The sequence below is a fragment of the Danio aesculapii genome, chromosome 6 (assembly GCF_903798145.1).
Source record: "Danio aesculapii chromosome 6, fDanAes4.1, whole genome shotgun sequence".
Lineage (NCBI taxonomy): Eukaryota > Metazoa > Chordata > Actinopteri > Cypriniformes > Danionidae > Danio > Danio aesculapii.
The window spans coordinates 26,665,379-26,686,711 of NC_079440.1; the positions used below are offsets into that span (position 1 = coordinate 26,665,379).

At 34.9% G+C, this 21,333-nt stretch overlaps 3 protein-coding genes across 4 annotated transcripts in view; 2 read left to right on the top strand and 1 right to left on the bottom strand.

Annotated features, from left to right (window-relative positions):
- The first annotated feature begins 1,941 nt into the window (after window positions 1–1,941).
- znf207b (zinc finger protein 207, b) lies at window positions 1,942–8,388 on the top strand. 2 transcript variants are annotated; one of them, XM_056459849.1, is made up of 11 exons: window positions 1,942–2,129; window positions 2,491–2,617; window positions 2,700–2,838; window positions 2,985–3,170; window positions 3,245–3,320; window positions 3,404–3,474; window positions 3,714–3,856; window positions 4,803–4,892; window positions 6,287–6,502; window positions 6,710–6,857; window positions 7,725–8,388. In XM_056459849.1, exons 1-11 carry the CDS (start codon window positions 2,089–2,091, stop codon window positions 7,883–7,885), a joined length of 1,398 nt encoding a protein of 465 aa, XP_056315824.1. In that variant the 5' UTR covers window positions 1,942–2,088; the 3' UTR covers window positions 7,886–8,388. The 2 variants fall into 2 exon arrangements, with proteins under 2 accessions (XP_056315824.1, XP_056315825.1); XM_056459850.1 differs by lacking the exon at window positions 4,803–4,892 and having other exon boundaries at window positions 1,943–2,129.
- Window positions 8,389–12,254: 3,866 nt separating this feature from the next.
- cd7al (cd7 antigen-like) lies at window positions 12,255–17,745 on the top strand. The gene is made up of 4 exons (XM_056459852.1): window positions 12,255–12,369; window positions 12,625–12,978; window positions 14,584–14,690; window positions 17,088–17,745. The coding sequence occupies exons 1-4, from the start codon at window positions 12,309–12,311 to the stop codon at window positions 17,262–17,264; spliced, it is 699 nt and encodes a 232-aa protein (XP_056315827.1). The 5' UTR covers window positions 12,255–12,308; the 3' UTR covers window positions 17,265–17,745.
- Window positions 17,746–17,826: 81 nt separating this feature from the next.
- The window catches only part of rhot1b (ras homolog family member T1), a 37,600-nt gene continuing 34,093 nt past the window's right edge, over window positions 17,827–21,333 (bottom strand). The window contains exon 20 of the mRNA XM_056459851.1: window positions 17,827–18,285. Within this exon, the coding sequence (XP_056315826.1) occupies window positions 18,168–18,285 (118 nt within the window). The 3' untranslated portion in view covers window positions 17,827–18,167. The remainder of the gene's footprint in view (window positions 18,286–21,333) is intronic.

Consider the following 21,333-nt stretch of genomic DNA (forward strand, 5'->3'; position numbering starts at 1 on the left):
AGAATTTGTGGGATATACATTATGCAAAATCTTAAAATGTATCTCTTTTGTTTTGTTGGATATGCTGAACTTTCATTGCTCTCTTCCATTGAATACTGTCAGAAACATTTGTCCAGAAAAACTTACATATTGTATACAGAATAATGTAACAATCCACTGACATACTGTATCTGTTGTCATATTTTTAATCAAAAAAGTTTAGGCATAATTGTTTTCCTCTCATTGAAGTAAATAAATGTCTTAAATAAACACACATAACTTAGAGACAAACTCTTTATGACAAACTTGAAGGATTTGGCTGGTTGTGGATTGTTGTTTTTTTTTTGTTTTTTTGTTTTTTTGCACTTACAACAGATAGAAATACATACAGATAGAAGTATAGTAAACAATACAAACATTACTTTATTGCAACAAGATAAATGTGAAAATTTTAAAGAAATATAATAATAGTAGGTGACGTGGTGGTGCAGTAGGTAGTGCTGTCGCCTCACAGCAAGAACGTCGCTGGTTCAAGCCTCGGCTGGGTCAGTTGGCATTTCTGTTTGGAGTTTGCATGTTCTCCCCGTGTTCGCGTGGGTTGCCTCCAGGTGCTCTGCTTTCCCCCACAAGTAAAAAAAGACATGTGATACAGGTGAATCGGGTAGGCTAAATTGTCCATAGTGTATGTGTGTGAATGAGTGTGTATGGATGTTTCCCAGTGATGGGTTGCAGATGGAATAAAACATATGCTGGATAAATTGGCGGTTCATTCTGCTGTGGCGACCCCGGATTAATAAAGGTACTAAGCTGAAAAGAAAATGAATGAATAATAATGGTGAAGCAAAAAAAGACAATGAGAAAAAAAGAAGAAACAAAAATAAATTAAAATTAAATAAGTGAGGGCACATGAAAGAATAATACAAATTAATGCAGAATATTTTTAAATAAAGTGCATGTTTTATATGTTTTAACTGCTTTTTTGTTATGAGACTAAGTAGTGGTTTTCAAGTATAGTTCCAATTCTCGTTTAAAAATATAAAATTAGGTTTTTACATTTATGTATAAAAAACTTCCCAATACATAATATGAGCTTCATACAAAAACTTGAATTAAGGAATTATTTTTCTTTAATGTAAAACCCCAAAATAATATGTCGATAGCTTAAAGAAAAATCACCAAACCTTTTGGACAATTAGAATTCACATCAGACCAGAAAGATTTAACAAAAGAGACATTCCCAAAACAAGTTAGCAACAGACTCAGAAGATGTCTCACGGCATTTTTGAATTTCTGTAAAAATTGTTTAACTGGATAAAAATCTGTGAATAATTTTAAAAGATATTTCTTTCATATTACTAGTTAAAAAAATCTGGGGGAGTGACCACCAAACATACGACCATTTAATGTTATCAAAAAGGTGGTTCCAATAAGAAATAGAAGAGGGATTTGAGATGACAAGATCTAAAATAAAAGACCTGACTCTATGATTGTATTTTTTTTTTTTTCATGGTTGTGAACAGTTTTTTTTTTTTTTTTTATTGAACATATAGTAATGTACAACAACTTGGCATTATCAGTACACCACATTACAAAAAAATGGAATCAGGTGCACATAAAGAACAAATTACCTACATAATATGTTACAGAAAAGAACTATAAGTAAAACAATACATAACTAAATATAATGAATAAATAAAAATGATGTAATTTATATTTTCTATCAAAGACAGAAGATTAATTGCACGTTTTGTTTTCATTAGCTTAAGGGGTTTTACGTATGAAAGAATCTCATTATAAAAAGCACAAAACATTGGTTTCACCTTCAAATATTTTGATTTATGTATGTAAAATATTCCAAGCAAAAGGATATGGTTGTGGATTGTAAAGGGGCCTCCTCTCTTTCCTCAGACAGCGTCATCAGAAGAGTGCGACACGCAGCTGCGTATTTGCGTCATGTGGCGCTGCATTGTGGGTAAGAAGATCTTAACTTAGCAGTGCCGCGCCATTTTTTTTTGTGTTTCTATCTGAAATCGAAAAGCTGTGTTTAGTGACGGGTTTGAACCCCTTGCCGGGCTGTATAGAAGACGATAAAAAGAAGTGTTTATCAAAATGGGACGAAAGAAGAAGAAGCAATTAAAACCATGGTGCTGGTATCCTTTTCAGGGAAATGTTTGCCGCAGCGTAATCATAAATTTAAGCTCATGCTATCAGTTTTACACTGCAGCTAACGTTATGTCTGATACAAAATAGATGTCGTAAGACAATTGTAAACCCGTATGTTTCGTTTTTTGCATTTATGTGTATTAACTTATTGTGGGATTAAGTTGGTTTTGCTTCTGCTGCCCAATCATTTGTGCTTTCTGAACGTTCTGAGTAATAAGAATCGGACTGTAACGTTAGTAGTTATTTCGCTGTGAAATTATTACTCTTTTTAAATTGCTTTTTTATTATTATTCCGTTTTGTCTTAGGCACGTGTGCATCATTATATGAGCCTTGACTATAACTTCAAGGTACTGCAACAGAGATTTTGACGATGAGAAGATTCTCATTCAGCACCAGAAAGCTAAACACTTCAAATGTCACATATGTCACAAGAAGCTGTACACAGGACCTGGATTAGCCATACATTGCATGCAGGTATAGACAGTTGTGTTTTCGCAAACTGTCATTGCGGTCGGTAAGGAATTGTTGTTTAATTTGAAGTTAAATGTTTTTAAAGGTACACAAAGATACAATTGATGGGGTTCCTAATGCAATCCCAGGAAGAACGGATATAGAACTGGAAATATATGGCATGGAAGGTATTCCAGAAAAAGACATACAAGACCGGAGAAGAGTTCTTGAACAGAAGTCACAAGGTATGGTGTTACTGTCACAGTCAGGTAAACCAATTTATTTATAAAGGACTAGGATGCGTCAATCTGCATATTATCTATCTATCTGTCTGTATGTATGCAGTCACTGACATTAATTAAAACATCATAACCTTGTTCTCTCCCGACAGAGAGTCAGAAAAAGAAACAGAATCAAGATGATTCTGATGAAGATGACGATGATGATGAGGAAGAAGCTGGACCTTCATCATTTCAGCAGCCTACTGCTCAACCTCAGGCTGCCTACATGGCCCCAATGACCCAGACAGGCATCCATCCTGGACCTCAGGCTCAGGGCATGCCGTCTGGTTATGCAGGTGGGTATGCCAGTGTTTTGCTCAGTGCAGCTTAAATAAGAGTGTGCCTTAACACATTATGTGTGTTTTTAAAGGCATGCCACCTATGTTGACTGGTGTCCCACCAATGATTCCAGGGATGCCCCCAGTAATGCCAGTTATGCCACCAGGGTATGTCTTTAATGTTTATTTGTGTTGGTTAAAAGTGCATAGTATGGTCCAGTGTGATTTAGATTTGTTTTTGTTGTTCATAGCATGATGCCAATGAGAGGGATGATGCCCCCTGGCCCAGCAATGCCTCCAATGATGCCTGGTATGCTACCAGGTCAGTTTTGTGCATAGTTCCTGCTGATATATGATTAATTAAGTGACTTTAAGCAGTATGCAGAAATCATTTTAGGTTCATTTTTTGTTTAAAAAAAAAGTTCAAATGTAAAGTTATTATTAGGCTTATTTGACAATTTGAATGCTTGAGGATAATAGTACTTGATAGTACTACAACTTAGTACTACAACTTTTAAAAGTTGTAGCAGAAATTTATTTATTTTATTTTTATTTTTGTAGGAATACCACACCATGTTGGCAGACCTGGCATGCCTTCTATGGCACCCGCAGCCCCTGTCACAGTTCCTGGACTAGCCAGCAGACCAGCTGTGCCCATCACACAGTCTGCTGCATCCAAACCACTCTTCCCCAGCGCTGTGCAGGTACTGAGCTTACAGCCGAACTCATTTTAAGGCTTGAGTACGTGTATAGCTCGAGATTGTGAATGAATATATATATATATATATATATATATATATATATATATATATATATATATATATATATATATATATATATATATATATATATATATAGGGGTCATTAAATGAATGCTAATGTGTGGTTTGTCTTTAAGAACTTGAAATCGTGTGTTGCATTACAGATGCTATCAAAAATGTATCAATATTGTGATCGGGTAGCGCATTGTTTTTGAACAATTGCAGTGCAAGTACAAAGCAACAACAGCTAGTTTTACAGAGATGGGAAGTACTAAGTACAAATACTTCCTAACTGTACTAAGGTAGAGTTTTCTGGTATTATTCCAGTATATGTTTTACACAGCGGATACCCTTCCAGCTGCAATCCAATACTGGAAAACACCCACACACATTCACACACACTTATACAATACTGCCAATTTAGTTCCCTATTATTCACCTATACCACATGTCTTTGGACTGTGATTGAAATGGGTACTTTTTTACTTTTTCACATTTTCCAGGTTGTACTTGACATTTACTTGAGTACAAAAGTGTAGTCTGTACTTCAACTTTTACTAGAGTCATTTTAAACATGAGTATCTGTACTTCTACTTAATGTACTTTTGCCATCTCTGGTTTTACATTTATAAAAGGATTACAAAGAAATGTTCACAGTAAAATGTGGCAAATCTGTACAAGAATTAGTACTTTATAGTAAAAAGTGAAGGTTGTCACTTTGAGTGCTGCTCCATTGACAAGCTGTTTCACTTATAAAGGTATGTGTTTTTGAAATATTTGCAGTATGGTACAATACTACAGTAACAGACACTTCATATTGTGTGGGTGAATCATCTCAGGGTCTCAAAACAAAGCATTTTTTTTCTATTAACCTTTCTCTCTGCTTCAGATGGGGACTGGTGTTGCAAACCCCAGTGCTCTCCCTGCAAGTGCAGAGACACAGTCTGCCTCATCTAAGCCTCTGTTCCCTAACTCTCAAGTATGCACAAGTTTGTGCTTCTTTGTACTGCAACAAAGCATGCAGATCAGAGATCTTCCAATTCTAGTTTCTGACATGTGTGTTACATGTATATGAATATATTATATTGTATATGAACATGCACATGAAACAGGGCTGCAACAACTAATTAATAGTGGAAATAATCAGCAACTAATTTAATTGTCAATTAGATGTCACTGTGCATCAACACTGTTGCTTGTTTTTACTGTACTGAATAGCCTATTTCTAAAGACGAGACTTGTGATATAGAAGAGTAAGCTGCCACAGAAATAGTGTTTCCCAAGTTGTCCTTAACATGAGCAATTTTAAGTGCTTTAAAGCTTTAGTTTAATGCAACTTGGCCTGTCAGGTGCTTGGCAAATACATTACTAATTCAAGCACAGATGATTGTGTTTTCCTTGGCTGCTTGCATAGCATAGTTGTATTTTTATCCATAAATGTCATGAGATTATTTCCATATAGTCATACACTGCAGCTTAATATTGCACGATAAAATGGATTCAAAATATATTATGCATTGTACCCTGTTTTATTGCAGTGTTGCAACCTTGCAGATAAAAATAAGAATTAAAAAAAAATTCTAAGAGGGCACACTGTTAATCTTCAATCAATATCAATCTTCTTTTGATTACATGTCTACACATGATGTGGATTTGTAGGTCTAGATCAGGAGTCGCCAAACTGTAGAGTTTTGCTTCAACACACCTGGCTGGAAGTTAGAAGTCAACAACAGCATGTTTGATTAGGGTTGGAGCTAAAATCTGCAGGACATTGGCCCTCCTGATTAAGAGTTTATTAAACCTAAATTTGACAGTTCACTGAAATAGCTTGATGCTTGTTTCCTGTATTCACATAGATCTGAATGGAAGTCAGTTGTTTAGTCTATTGTTGTTTGTTTGGTATATTTTTCCTTGGGACACTAACCTAGATGCATACATTGACTGCATTTGTTTTTTCAGCCAAGGACAACACTGGGAAAAAGGATTAGGAATGGGCTCAACTGTTTTTATGAAAATGGTTTTCATTTGGTGTTAAATCTGTATTTATACCTGAAATGAATTGTTAGTTGCAGCCCTAATATAAAACTTGATATTTAGCTGCTTGTTTATTTAATTCAGTTGTAGATGCATGCATAGGATTTTTGTAATAAACATCACAATTCTTTTTTATAACAAAGGTTTTGAGTTCTTTTTATATCTAATTTTAATAACCAGTTTGGCCTCAAAAGTTATGAAGTTAGTAGACTTGTTTTAAATGGTCTGAAATGGCTATATTTTACCTTAATTTCACTTTTTGCCATTGTATGCTGTGAATAGGCAAAACCTCTTTTTTTTATGCGAGCATGTTGTCAAGATATCATTCTTGGTTTTCAGGCGCAGCAGACGGTATCGGGACCATCATCAACCAGCTCTGATTCTCCCAAGGTGACTTTCCCAGCCTACACCCAGCCGCCTTCCACTTCTTCTGTGGTGTCTGCCTCCTCCAGCACTGTGGCCAAGCCCCCAGCCACAGTCACAAGTAAGCCAGCCACCCTCACCACCTTGAGTGCTACCAGTAAGTTGATGCACCCTGATGAGGATATCTCGCTGGTGAGTGCTTGAGTTTTGCTCTGACATCTTTTTTTGACCGTAAGTAATGTGAATGCATAAACTGCTGAAATAAAATACAAATTTATTCTAGTCAAAAGTAGTTCTAGTTAAAATATGAAGTTGTGCTTTGAGAATGTGTACAGTCCAAATGGGTTCTTGTTACTGTAGTTGCCTGATTGCATTGATATTGTCTTGGCTCTAATTCAGGAAGAGAGACGAGCTCAGCTGCCTAGGTATCAGAGGCTAATCCCTCGGCCTGGGCAGACTGCAGCCACCGCTGCCTCAGCTCCCCCTAGTGGAGCAGTAGGAGGAATGATGCCTCCTCAGCAGCCTGGAATGAGGCATCCCATACATGGTAAGATGTGTGTGTATGTCATACTCCTTTTTGAAGGTTAGTCACAATTTAAAAGCATTTGTTTATTATGTTGTAATTGAATGTTAGGCACAGTACTAATGTCATGAGTATGCATATGTTTTCAACATTTCATTTGGTTTATGGATCTATATAAATCTAAAGTGAAAAGTTATATATGGGACGGAGATGTTCTTTGCCCATTCTGTTACAGGACATTTTTTTTGAAAAGCTAAAAAAAGGAATAAACTTTAAAAATATTAAAGTCTTCTAAAACTTTAAAGGCTTCATTTAGTTTTTTTCTTCTAAAAATTGCTGTGAATTTTTATTTATTTATTTTTTTTTTTATGTCGATGCTATTTCATACTATTACAGTTATATAATATTAAATGACAATTACAAGCAAATAAAGGCAGAATTTGTTTAATGACTCCACGCTGCATAAAGACCTGAAACGGAAACCTTATCTATCAGTTTTGTCAAATATTGTGACCTTTATTGACAGAATGACTTCTATAAACTGGGTAATTTATAGCTACAAGCAAAACAAGAATCATTTTGGTTGAATTTCTATCATGGTTATCACAAACATAGCATGTAAACATCAACAATATTTAAGTGGTTTGAGAGCTGTCAATACTTTGTAAATCACCAAAAGTTCCAAAAAATGATACATTTAATCCAGTTCCAATCATTGACTGGATCCGTTTATAAAATCAACATTTTGGAATACAAAGGAATTTGAAAGTGTATTTCCCCTCTATGTTTCTTCTTTTTTTTCTTATCATTTTTGGTTTTCGATTAGTTTGTTTCAGTGGAAGTGAAAATGCTATGCATTGCCATGTTAAGTCATTACCTTATTTCTTTCAGGTCAGTATGGTGGTCCTCCTCAAGCCATGTCTGGTTTTATGGCAGTTGGCATGCCTCCTTATGGACAGAATGCCCCAATGGTGCCCTCATACCAAGCTGGCCCAGTTGGGCCTCCCATGGGCATAAGGCCATCTGTAATGTCTCCAGGTAGCCGATACTGAAGCAGCGCTGTCATCCCATTAGGTTTGGCTAAACCTTTTCTCATCTTGTGCTTAAAAATAGCCAAATTCACTGCTGAAGGAAAAACTTCATACTGGACATTTGAGATATCTAATATCACACAAGTTTTGGATTAAGTCCTTAAATAAAAAAGACGACCATAACAACAGTATCAATGTTACAGTTGATACATGTATTACTTTTCTTCCGGTTGTGTTTCATTCAGGTATATTAGTCAAAGGTTCATAATATATTGAAGCTGCTGGCCTAACAGTGTCTCCATATTCAAGGCAAGTTTCAATGGTTTCATCTTTGTAGTGAAGCCCTCACAGCACCGTACCGTGCTGTTGGACTATACGTCCCCAACAACAGCTTGGTGAGGGCTTCAAATCATTCTTTTGCATCCATTTATTCATTCTTTGAACAGCACAAGGGTAAACGTGTCTCTCTGTATTTTTTGTTTGTTTGTTTGCTGAATGTGTTGTAATAAAACATTTTGATTTTCCTTTTCTTCTTGGTTTTGTTTATGTGTGAGTGTTTTTCCTGAACAGTGAAGTTTTCAGGCAGGTTGGTTTTTCTTAAGTCATAATGATGTAAAACATATACGGTCTTTCCATAAGTTTGTTCTGGAATGTTCATAAAATATCTAGCATTAACATGCTGTTAATGGAGACGCGAACATTAAAGAGTAAAGCTCAATCACTCTTTAATATTTTGTACTGTATTTTGCTTGATAAGTTGCATGAATGGGCTTTCCAGAAGTTTCTAAATGCACCACACTTTGTGATTTGCTTGATTTTGATATATCTCGGTTACCAGTATTAAACTGGTGCAGTAACGTACAGCAAAAACACACAGCATTCCAGGTAGGACTGTGTGACTTGTATTGCAAAGGATCCAAATTTACTGCATGTTTGTTTACTTCACCAGTTTTTTTTTGCTATACTTGTGTAATGGAATAGATTCATCTCAAGATTTTGTGTGGCAATTTTAACTTTAACCCTTGTGTGCTGTCGGGCATGTTTTCATCCACTCAGATGATTTTGAGTCACAACTTTCTCTCCGTTTCAGCAAATACAATGAATTTGGTGTCATTTTGGTAAAGTGCTTTAAAAACTTAAAACAATCTGGGAAAATGTACTATTTCGATATGTTTGTAGTTGTTTTTGCCTCATTAATTCCATTATAGTGATAGCAAAGCCATGACACCATATTATTCTTGATTATTGGGAAGAAGTCAAATGTTTTATTTGTGCTGTTGATCATCAGTTGCAGTGCAAAAAAAAAAAAAAAAGCTTCGTTTCTGGCTTTGAAGTTATATGAGAGATCTTTGCGCACTTGAAATGTCTAAAAATGTAAATAATCACTTCAGCTCTTAGAACAATTTAAGTGTAATTATGCACACACACACACTATAATCTGCTATTTTACTTTATAGAACTCCATATGAAAGCTAGAAACCTTTTTTTTTTTTATCTTAAAAGGTTAATGGTGCCAACTAATGATCAACAGTAAAAATGAACACAGTAAATATGTGGAAAAAAAAGGTTTTTGCATGATTATATAGTGTCAAGGCCTTGCAATCATAAAATGTTGTCATAATGGAAGTCAAATAAGGGAAAAACAGCCTCTAACACAGGGGTGCCTAAACTCGGTCCTGGAGGGCCAGTGTCCTGCAAAATGTAGCTCCAACCCCAATCAGACACACCTGGGCTTGCTAATCAAGCTCTTACTACGCTTTCTAGAAGCATACGTTGACAGTTTAGGGTATGAAAAAAGGATAAGGTCAATATTATTTATTTTTTGTTATTTGCGGCCACAAAATCTTAATCTTCACCTGCTATTCTATTAGGCAAGTCAAACATATTTAATTACCTTTTTATGTAACAAATTCTGTTACAATAAAGGTTCTTAGACAATAAGTGATAAGCAATATTCATAAATACATATATAATGTAAACTTTTTTGTGTGTGTGTGTATATATGTATATATATATATATATATATATATATATATATATATATATATATATATATATATATATATATATATACTGTCTAGCTATGAACAAAATGAATAACCACTTATAATTGTGAGTTTCTCTATGCATTTATAGACTTATGATAGTTACAAATATGTAATTGTTTAAACTACTATTGGCATTTCAACAAAATATAAAATAAAGCCATTTAGAACAGGATTGCATTAAATGTAACTGAATGCAATGCAATTTTAATTCAAAATAAAATTTCAATTTACAGTTTTTGTTTTTCAAAGATTTGTTTACATTTATTTAAATGTAAAGTTAAGAAAGTCAAATTTTGAGGAATAACTAAAAACAAATGAAAACATTATCTTGATGGGTCACCACATTTATTAGTCCTGTAGGGCCAGTTTAGATCAATCTTTCTTCAACACACCTGCGTGAAAAAGTTTGAAGTATACCTTAGCCATTGATAAGCTTGTTCAGATTAGGGTTGGAACTAAACTCTACAGGACATCGGCCCTCCAGGACCGTGCTTGGTAACCTGGTATAAGTTAATTGCAAATGAACTATATTATACATATCACTGTCCTTTTTGCTGCTCCTGTAAGTGTCGTTTCTGTGAAAAGCCAATTCAAATCCACTATCTGATGAAGATTCAGATGGAAAAACTACTGCTTACTCCACCATAGAAGACTGTGCTTCTGAAAGGTGACTTACCAATTTATTTAGTGTGCCTAACTGAATAAAGAAATAGTTGTAATTAAAAATGGAAATTATTATATTGAAGTATCATAAAATTTAGAGACAGGATATGAAAAAAAAACATGATCAGCTAACACTAATCAACTTTTTAAAAAGATCATCAAGCTACAACAACTTTTACCTTCAGTTGAATAGTTTCTCTGTACATACATAGGTCTATTATAAATCTTTTGTAGACAGTCTTTTGTATATTAATATCCAATGTGTAAATATATTTTAATGCTGTTGCAAAATGCATTATTTATTTTAAAATATTGAATTAAAAACCAAGTTTAAAAAAATCTTACCAGGAAAGGCATCATGCAGACTGAAGACAGACAAAACAATAAAAAGAAAATTAGCCTACAAAAAAAGTGAGATGTTGTAGCTAACGTAGCTTACACGTGGTAAATTTGAGCCAAACTTAACAACATATTGCCGTTGTTTTGTCTCTGCATGTGAACTGTATTACACCAATTTGTTTACATATTGACCTACTAATATCGACTTTAATCTAATTTTAAAAAGTTTCACGTTTGCTAAAAAATATTTTAACGAGTATTTAACATACCGCTCTATTGTGTCCCGTTTGGTTGGTGTGATTATGATAAAGTTCTGAAGATTCATAAAAACACTGCGTGTCCTCCCCCTACTAGACGTACCAGGAACAACAGGGGCGTAAAACTGCCTGGGCCGTAGATCTGCCTAGCTCCAGGTCTGCAGCCGATCGCTCCAGTCCAGACGCTGCAGACACATGACTGAACACCCATTTAGAACGAGCTTCTGTAAATGGACACTGTTTTATCAGAAAAAACTTGTCTAAATCTTCGAGTCATGCTGCCTTTATGGTTGTTTCTAAGTAGAAGTGCTTGCTGATAACAGTAGACAATGTTCTGATTTGTAAGTAACATGTTTCAGATGTAATAGTTATAGGCTATATAACATTTTAGAGAAGGCACAACCAAAACGGACACCATATTTTAAAGCATGTTCAGTTTTCCAAACACTAAGGTGAAGCTGAACATATTTTAAAGTATTAATAGTTGGGAACGAACATAGAACTGTGGAATAAAGTTTTTAAAAAAGTAAATAATAGTTTTTGCACAGACCGATCGTTTAATCTCAAAAGACCTCAATGCATCACAGGAGCCAGCGGTGTTCATTTAGAAGAAGGGTCACCAAACTTGTTCCTGGAGGGCTGGTGTCCTGCATATTTTAGCTCCAACCCTAATCAAACACCTGAACAAGCTAATCAATGTCTTACCAGGAATACTTGAAACATCCAGGTGGGTGAGTTGAGGCAAGTTGGAGCTAAACCCTGCAGGAACACGGGCCCTCCAGGACTGAGATTGGTGACCCCTAATTTAGAATGAGATGCTGGCTATTGGTTTTACTCATTGTATATGCTAATGAAGCCATTTCATTTGTGTTCATATGTTTAAAATAGTTATTAAATACTGGTTACTCTTCAAGCAAGTGAAACTGTGCAAAAATCTTGACATTTTCACAATAATGAACTGTTGACAAACCACACATCACTGGTTTTCATAAGCCGCCAAACCACACACCACACCCTTTAAGGTGGAGTCACATTTGCGTGCTCCTTATATTCATGTGAGATGATTTCTTTGTTATGCTCAAAGTCATTTCTGGTTTTCTTACCTCAGCCACCAATTTCTTAACTTACTCTTGAAAAATGTTTGGTTTGAAGCATGCTCATGTTATTATATGGTTTCTTATGACTCCATCGCTCACTGGTAAGTTAAAGTCTCATTTAAGTATTTTGTTGCAGTTTTTTAATTTTAATTTTTTAAACTGACACATTTTAGCCGTGAGCAGACATGATTAAATGTTTGTCCAATGACATTGGAGATAGGTATAGCAAATGTTTGTTCTCTCATAAAGCTTTAAGTTCAGTTTGGATAATCAGTCCAGAATATGTAGGGTAAATTGTATGAAATTATGTTATTCATCTCGAAGAATGTGACTAATTTTGAGCCATTTTTTCTTAGCACACGGGGGTATCGTTTACATCCACAGAGTAAGAAATTCATCCGTTGAAATTTCTTGTGAATCTGCAAACAAAGAGGAAAAACCATTTGCCTTTTCGCTGAAACGAAAATTGCTCCAGTCTAGACAAGTTCTGTATCTTTCTAAAGGACGCTCACCATATATCAATACATCGGAGGAAAAGGATCGCATCACTGTACGAGATGAGTTAGAAAATCATGCCATTCATCTGACAATCTCAAACCTCCAAGGACGGGACACAGACGTATACCACTGTGTTTTCCACTATGGGGTTCTCCCATATGAAAAGAATGTACCTGGCAAGACGGAGTTCTTCATCTATGTTGAAGACTACTGTAGGTGACCTTTACTGACATCACTTCACAAATGAGTTGAAAACAGTGTTCAGTTGCATAGACTTTATGTTTAGACTGTGACTTAAGAAGTAATGTGATTGACTAACAGTCACTGGGTAGTTAGATTTTACATTATAGATTTAAATATGACCAATCTATTTTTAAGTGACACAAAAATATATAACCAATCTTAAGGAAAGAAATAATAATAATAATATTGGATAACTGTAAGGCAAGCAGTTCATGCAGTCTGTGATGTCCACTCTAAATGCGAACAATAGCTTAATATATCAATAAATCTGTCACCATAACAAAAAGTCTTATCAGTCAGCTGGCTTCAGATGCAGTTTTGCTTTAGCTTGTAGTATTTGAATTTTTCAAACACACACTTTAGTCATGTTAAACTAGATGCAAATATTTAGGCAACAGACCTAATAAATAAATCTTTTTCCCTAGCAATTTATGTAACATTAGTGTAAGCCACAAGTGTCAAGGAGTTTAGTTCCAACCCTAATTAAACACACCTGATCAAACTAATTGAGTCCTTTAGGCTTGTTTGAAACCTACAGTTTAGTACAGTATGTTGAAGCAGGGTTAGAACTAAACTGTTTGAGTTTGACACTCCTGCTGTAAGTGAAACAGTGAGTCAAAGTGGAAGTCTTCAATTACTCTTCAGACCACCAATAGATTTATATCACATAATTCATATATTTTTAAGCATTGTCTCACTGGTCAGAGTGATTATTAATATAATATGTTGTACTGAATACACATCCAGTTGAAGTCAGAATTATTAACCCCCCTCCCTTTGAATTGTTTTTCTTTTTTAACTATTTCCCAATAGTGTTTAACAGAGCAAGGTAATTTTCTGATAATAATTGTTCTTCTGGTAAAAGTCTTATTTGTTTTATTTTGGCTAGAATAAAAGCAGTTTTTTAATTTTTAAAAACCATTTTAAGGTTATTAGACCCTTTAAGCTATATTTATTTTCTATAGTCTACAAAACAAACCATTGTTATAAAATAACTTGCCTATTTACCCTAAACTGCCTAATTAACCTAGTTAAGCCTTTAAATGTCACTTTAAGCTGAATATTAGTGTCTTGAAAAATCTAGTCAAATATTATTTACTGTCATCATTTCAAAGATAAAAGAAATCAGTTATTAAAACTATTGTTTAGTAATGTGTTGAAAAATCTCTCAGTTAAACCGAAATTGGGGGGGGGGGGGCTAAAATAAAAAGAGGGGGCTAATAAATCTGACTTCAACTGTACATAAGCAAGCCCTAAATCATTTATACCCCTGCTCATCGAAGTTGTCCTAAAACGACAATGAATGTCACCCATTTTTGTCTTAGAACAATTTAGATGTTTTGATCCACTTCAAATGTCGACTACTACATAAAACAGTAGTTAAAATCATTAGCAAAACATTTGTTAATACGAAAAAAAAAAGGTTATTCCTAAACTGTCATTTGTATTATAAAATGCACACATTCATTGATGGCCAATTACTGTACAAGGTCAGCTGTGAAAGGCATGCATATGAATGATATTCGATATTAAACAGCACACATCTTTATGTAATGCTTGTGACTGTTTTGCAGTTCATGAGTCTTATAATTGTTCAAACTATCTGCCATTGCTGTATGTGATCTCTGGAGCTGCGTGTCTGCTGGGTGTTCTGGTCTTTAGCCTCACTGCAGCTTACTGCGTAAGTATTTTAGATATCATTTTAGTAGAGAAGTAGTACTTGTTCTCTAGATAAGTAGACATAAATGTAGTACTTTTAATCAGTAATATCTTCTTTGTCGCTTTTGTACAATTGCTAGGATTCATTCCAACTACGTTATAATTAATCTATTTTTAAGTGACACAAAAAGATAAAACCTTGAAGAAAAGCAAAAACAATAATAATAATGGATGATTGTAAGGCAAGCAGTAAGATATCATTTTACATTTGATTTTAGTAGGGAAGACTTGGATGAACCGTAACTGCATACTTGTTCTCTAGATAAGAAGACATAAAGGGGTAACACTTTACAATAATAGTACATGAATAATGATGTATCAATATGTAAACTAAACATTATTATAAAATAATGATGAGTTAATGTATGCGCTAACCATGAATTAACGTTAACTACAACATGAGTCACATGAGTTGATGTATAATAACGACTACCTTAATTACTTGTTAGTACACGATTGTTTGTTATTGTGATTAATGTTTAATTTAACCATCAGGAACTCATGATATGTTAATGTATAGTTATATCGTGACTACTTGGAGAGTCACATTATCGTTAACCCATTCTTCACTACTCATGACCTCCTTAAAAAAGTACAACTAGTTTACTTACACTAAACAACAATAGAAAAGTGTTCTGTCAACATCAACATAAACAGATTAAACACAGGAGTTCATGAGGAGTTAATGGTGATGTGCCCCTCCAAGTAAAGTCATGACATAACTATACATTAACAGCTCATGAGTTCATGTTGGTTACATTTAGCTTAAACTTAAATGTTAAAACGTAAACAAATACATTAATACTAACAAGTAATTAGGGTAGCCGTCATTCTCACATGAACCCATATAACTTATGTTGAAGTTAACGTTAATTCATGATTAGCGCATGCATTAACTCATCATTAATTCATAATAAAGTAATGTTTAGTTTACACATTAATACATTATTATTCATGTACTATTATTGTAACGAGTTACCCATAAATGTAGTGCTTTTATTCATAGTCGGTGTCATCTTTTTCACTTTTGCACAATTGCTAGGATTCATTCTTTCAGCAGTTATTTTTTCAGATTTAAAAAAACACTAAATCCAAAGTGCCAAAGAATGCTAACAACAAATTCCAGCTGTTAATTTACTGCAGCACATTACATGACTAATGCTTTCTCTAAAGTATAGGAATGCATGAAAAGTCACTGGTGTTCTCTCTTTTCCATTACAGTCTTTAAAATGTGTATTTGTAATGTGAAAACTGCTTCGTGAGCTTTGCTAGTGAGAAGTTAGAACATAATTGATGTAACATGGAGCCCACGACACGTGCTCTGCTGTTGTGCTCCATGTGTGAAGTTTTGAAATAGTCCAAGTATTCAGTAACTGCCCCTTGAGATTGTAAATGATAATATGCATAAATAAATGATATTGAAGATCTTTTACTGTCTTGCTATTATATTGGTTCGGCCACATGAAATGCAAGATATTAATAATATTTGTCTTACTTTAAACAAAGACATTGGAACACTGAAATAGTTGACATGTTAAAATCTTCAGTGACTAATGTGCCGTGGTATACTGCATGTGGTTTAAAAGAAACAGTCTTGCAGTTATTAATAATTAATTAAACAATAATTAATTAGTTATTCGTAAATTGTTAAAGGGCATCGGTTTTTTTGAAGCCTAAAACTTATTGGGAGAGCTTTTAGTTTTAGTCTTGCAATTTTACAATGTTATATTATTATTATATTGGTTCGGCCAAATGAAATGTAAGATATTAATGAAACATCCATCTTGCTTTAAACAAAGACATTGGAACACACAAATAGGTGACCTGATTAAATCTTCAGTGACACATATGTCATTTAAAGGAAACTGTCTTGCAGTTAAGCGTTTTTAAGAATTTGAATAATTCATTAGTTATTGGTAAATTGTTAAAGGGCATTGGTGTTATAAAATAAACACTGATTGATGGCCAATAAGTCAGCAGCGAACGGGATGAATATAAATTTAATATAAATTTATATGAATATAAATTTATTAAACAGCACACCTATTTAAAAGCGTTTTCTTAAGCCTAAAACTTATTTGGAGAACTTTTACTTTTAGTCTTGCAATTTACAATGTTATATTAATATTATTATAGCGGTTCAGCCAAATGAAATGTAAGATATTAATAAATATTTATCTTGCTTTAAACATAAAAATTGGAATACTCAAATATTTCACGCATTTAAATCTTTAGCATGTCATGATATACTGTATGTGGTTTAAAAGAAACTGTCTTGCAGACCAAATATGGTTTACTTCCCCTCTACATATTCACTGTTTCAGTTAAACCCTCACTTCTGATTTCCTCTCCCCAACAGTGTAAATGCCCTAAACGTAGAAAGCTGCAGCCTACAGTTCCTGTTTATGAGGAGATGGCCGGGGTGCGGCCTGCCAAAGGAAAAGCCACACGCTCTCACACAGATATTGCAAAACTGGAAGAAGCTAACAGTTCTGCAGCAACCTTGTTCGCTAACCAAAACCTCTATGTAAATTAAATCAGTGAAAAGTAAAGTAGTGAATGAGAATTCCCTCAAGACAATGCTCTTGAAAAGTTTTTGGTTTTTGAACAGAAAATTTGTGTTTTCGTCTTTCCGATATACCTCCATGCTTGCACGCCTTGTGTAATTTCTTTGTAACAAAATATCCACTTACAGCTTTTTAATCGTTTACCTTTTCGTAAAAAAAAATGACAAACTAAAACAAACTGTTTCACATTTCAGAGGTATGCGTTATCAATGTTATTTATTTGGTGGTTCTGTTTCTGACAGTGTTATACTGGGTCTGACACCGTTATAAACAGTGGCAAGTTGCCTTAAGTAAATAGTTGGCATTTCACAAAATGTATTTTTGCAGAACCCGTTCATTGAAAAGGTGGAAGTGGCAATGAAAAACAAATCCAGTTAATATGTTTACATCATTGTTCTGTTCAGATCTTATGTAAAACAGTGAATCATGCAAATAAAGTCTTGAACATTGCGTCTTTGCAGTTTCACATTTACAGGGCTTCCTGTCTAACACTTGGGTTTGGTGTAAAAAAAAAAATAAATAAAAACTGTTGATCATAGATTTACAAACCATATGACAATTTAAGACAAAAGTGAGGGCAACATTCTGCATTTATTTGCTTTAGATATGACCGTTTTTACTCACATGGTAACAATAAATATCTTGCATTTACATATTTACAGTTTGTTTGGATCATATTTGTATCATAAAAGCATGCTAGCTTTCGGTTTCATAGAATCTCAAGACTTGAGACTGTACATACTACAATAATGAATTAGAAATAGATATACAGCAGTTTAATGCAATCCTTTGAAAAATGTAATATTCCCATTTCTACCAGTTCTCTCTGCAAATGAGCAGACAGGATGTCAGTAAAGTCATTTTTAGCATGCTCATCGGTTTTTGTGGAGGGTTCTGTATATGGCAAAGCCAAGCACAGCACAAACTGTGGCTCCAACACTCGCTCTAAGCCAAAACGAAGAGTTTTTCAGGTCTGGATGGATAATATGCCTGAGAAAGAAAAGCAAATGAAGAGGGGTTGAAAAGCTGAATTCATGTAACAGTAAAATTGCTGTACAGTTCAAACAACAATGAGATGGCACCATCTTTGAGTTTACTCAGAGACACTGCAACTATATTAATTAGCAGTCATTAGATTATTAACAGACCAAACCAAACATTTGACTTTAAAGATCTCCTAACAGACTCCAAATGACATGCAAAATAAGAGCAACCTATTCTAACAGTTATATGACATGTAGTTACAAAACGTGTATATTAACAGAAGAAATGGACCAAGCAAACAACAGGATAAAAGAAGGACATACATACACAAAGAGTGTCGTTAAAAGGCAAAAAGATAATGCTATGAGAGTAAATCCAAGATGAAAGAAGATGACAATGTCAGTGGCAAGAAATGGCAATAACACAAGGAGAACAAAAGCTTCAGAAGAGGAAACAGAGAAGAAATGCGGGTAATACATTGGATCGATGTGTTGCAACTTTAAGTGTGTGGAAATAAGAAACTACATTTCTGCATGTCAAAAGTTGCAAGTCAGAATACAATATAATACAAGTGTGTATAAATACAAAGCTGGTAGAATCATATCCAGATCAGTCAGTCAACCCCAAATTCTCATTCATGTCCCAGTCTGTGTTACAGCCTCAAGGGTCCAAAACCAGTTTTAACTGTTTTTTCATGTGTACATGTATACATAAGTAATGGCATCCTTTCTCTTTATTATGTAATTACATGGATTGCTATTTTAACTGTAGAAAGGGCCGGGGTTGTTTCATTGGATCAAATTTACATTGCATCCGGAAAGTATTCATAGCGCTTCACTTTTTCCATTTTTTTATGTTACAGCCTTATATAAAGATGGATTAAATTAATATCCTCAAAATTCTTCACACAATACCTCATAATGACAATGTGAAAAAAAGATTTTTTTGAAATTGTTGCAAATTTATAAAATAAATAAAAAAAACTAAAAAAACCTGAAAAATCACATGTACATAAGTATTCACAGCCTTTGCTCAAAACTTTGTTGATGCACCTTTGGCAGCAATTACAGCCTCAAGTCTTTTAGAATATGATGCCACAAGCTTGGCACACCTGTCTTTGGGAATTTTTCCCCATTTATCTTTGCAGTACCTCTCAAGCTCTATCAGGTTGGATGGGAAGCAATGGTGTACAGCCATTTTCAGATCTCTCCAGAGATGTTGGGCTGGGCCACTCAAGGACAATCACCGAGTAGTTGTGAAGCCACTCCATTGATAGTTTGGCGGTGTTATTTGGGTCATTGTCCAGCTGGAAGATGAACCGTCGTCCCAGCCTGAGGTCAAGAGCACTTTGAAGCAGGTTTTCATTCAGGATGTCTCTGTACATTGCATCATTCATCTTTCCCTCTAACCTGACTAGTCTTCCAGTTCCTGTTGCTGAAAAACATCCCCACAGTATGATGCTGCCACCACTATGCTTCACTGTAGGGATGGTATTAGCCTGGTGATGAGCGGTGCCTGGTTTTCTCCGAACTTAACACCTGGCATTCATTCTGAAGAGTTCAATTTTAGTCTCATCAGACCAGAAAATTTAGTTTCTTATGGTCTGAGAGTCCTTAAGATGCCTCTTCTGGCCACTTTACCATACAGGCCTGATTGGTGGATTGCTGCACAGATGGTTGTCCTTCTGTATTGTTCTCCTCTCTCCACAGAAGAACGCTGGAGCTCAGACAGAGTGACCATCTGGTTATTTATCAACTCCCTGACTAAGGGCCTTCTTCCCAATCACTAAGCTTAGATCGTCGGCCAGCTCTAAGAAGAGTCCTGGTGGTTCTAAACATCTTCCACCTACGGATGATGGAGGCCACTGTGCTCATTGGACCTTTCAGAGCAGCAGAAATTTTTTTGTACCCTTCCCCTGCCTTGTGCCTCAAGACAATCGTGTCTCGGAGATCTAGCAGGATTTAGCTCCAACTTGCCTCAACACACCTGCCTGGATGTTTCTAGTATACCTAGGAAGACCTTGATTAGCTTGTTCAGGTGTGTTTGATTAGGGTTGGAGCCAAAATCTGCAGGACACCGGCCCTCCAGGAACAAGTTTGGTGGTCACTGTTTTAAGCAATCAAGTATAATGCTGAGCCGACCCCACAACCAATCTCACCATCACTTGTGCCATTTAGTGCCTCAAATAGCTGCTTTGGGATCCATAAATGCCTAGCAACATAGAAGGACAGCATGAAAAAACAACATTCTGACCTGCTGGTTGTACTTGTAGGTATAAATATGCCATTGTACTTTTTTAACAATAGGGGGTTGTAAATAAAACACTTTTTGTAAGTCGGATACTCAGAGACTTGGATATTGAAAATCTGCAATATATAGGTTCATTTAAACCTATGGTTCTTCTAAGGCTAAAATTCATAATTATTGTCATGTCTAAAAAAAAAAAAAAAAAAAAAAAAAAACAACGCAAGTGTCTATATGCATGCTTGAATGTTTGTGTAATGCATGAGTAGCTGGACTTTCCCAGCGTGAAAGTCCTCAGATTTTTCATTTCAACAGGATTTTTCTCATCTACCTAAATAGCAGAGGGAGTTTTTCCCTTTGGTGTGTTTCCTGAAAGGATATGTAAGGTAATACTTTTGGGAAGTTTTTATTTCATGTTTGGTTTAAAAAACATAGAAGTTCCTTAAAAAAGCTGTGAAATACCTTTTATTCCCATGTTTCAAATATAGTGGAACAGAACACATTCTAAACCAAAATATTAAGAGATTTTTTGCCTCACAGATGACGCTTGAGTTTGGTACCTGGAGACTGTCAATGACCACTAGATTTGTAAAGAAGATATTTACTTTCATCAGTCCATCTCATCAGTAGCATTTTAACTCATTCTGTATAGTTGGTTGTGCGTGTGTGTGTGTGTGTGTATGTCTGAGTGTGTGTGTGTGTGTGTGTGTGTGTGTGTGTGTGTGTGTGTGCTTCATAGGGGTTCCTTGTTGACAGCTTGGCTTCAAACATTTTTTGACTGTAACTGTAATTTCATATAATATTTAATCT

Bases quoted from the DNA above. Each gene is read 5' to 3' on its own strand.
- znf207b (XM_056459849.1), top strand. From the start codon at position 2,089: ATGGGACGAAAGAAGAAGAAGCAATTAAAACCATGGTGCTG. The intron at 2,130-2,490 runs GTATCCTTTTCA...TATAACTTCAAG, and splicing joins CAATTAAAACCATGGTGCTG to GTACTGCAACAGAGATTTTG. The intron at 3,321-3,403 runs GTATGTCTTTAA...TGTTGTTCATAG, and splicing joins ATGCCAGTTATGCCACCAGG to CATGATGCCAATGAGAGGGA.
- cd7al (XM_056459852.1), top strand. From the start codon at position 12,309: ATGTTTGGTTTGAAGCATGCTCATGTTATTATATGGTTTCTTATGACT. The intron at 12,370-12,624 runs GTAAGTTAAAGT...ATTTTTTCTTAG, and splicing joins TATGACTCCATCGCTCACTG to CACACGGGGGTATCGTTTAC. The intron at 14,691-17,087 runs GTAAGTATTTTA...TCTCCCCAACAG, and splicing joins GCCTCACTGCAGCTTACTGC to TGTAAATGCCCTAAACGTAG.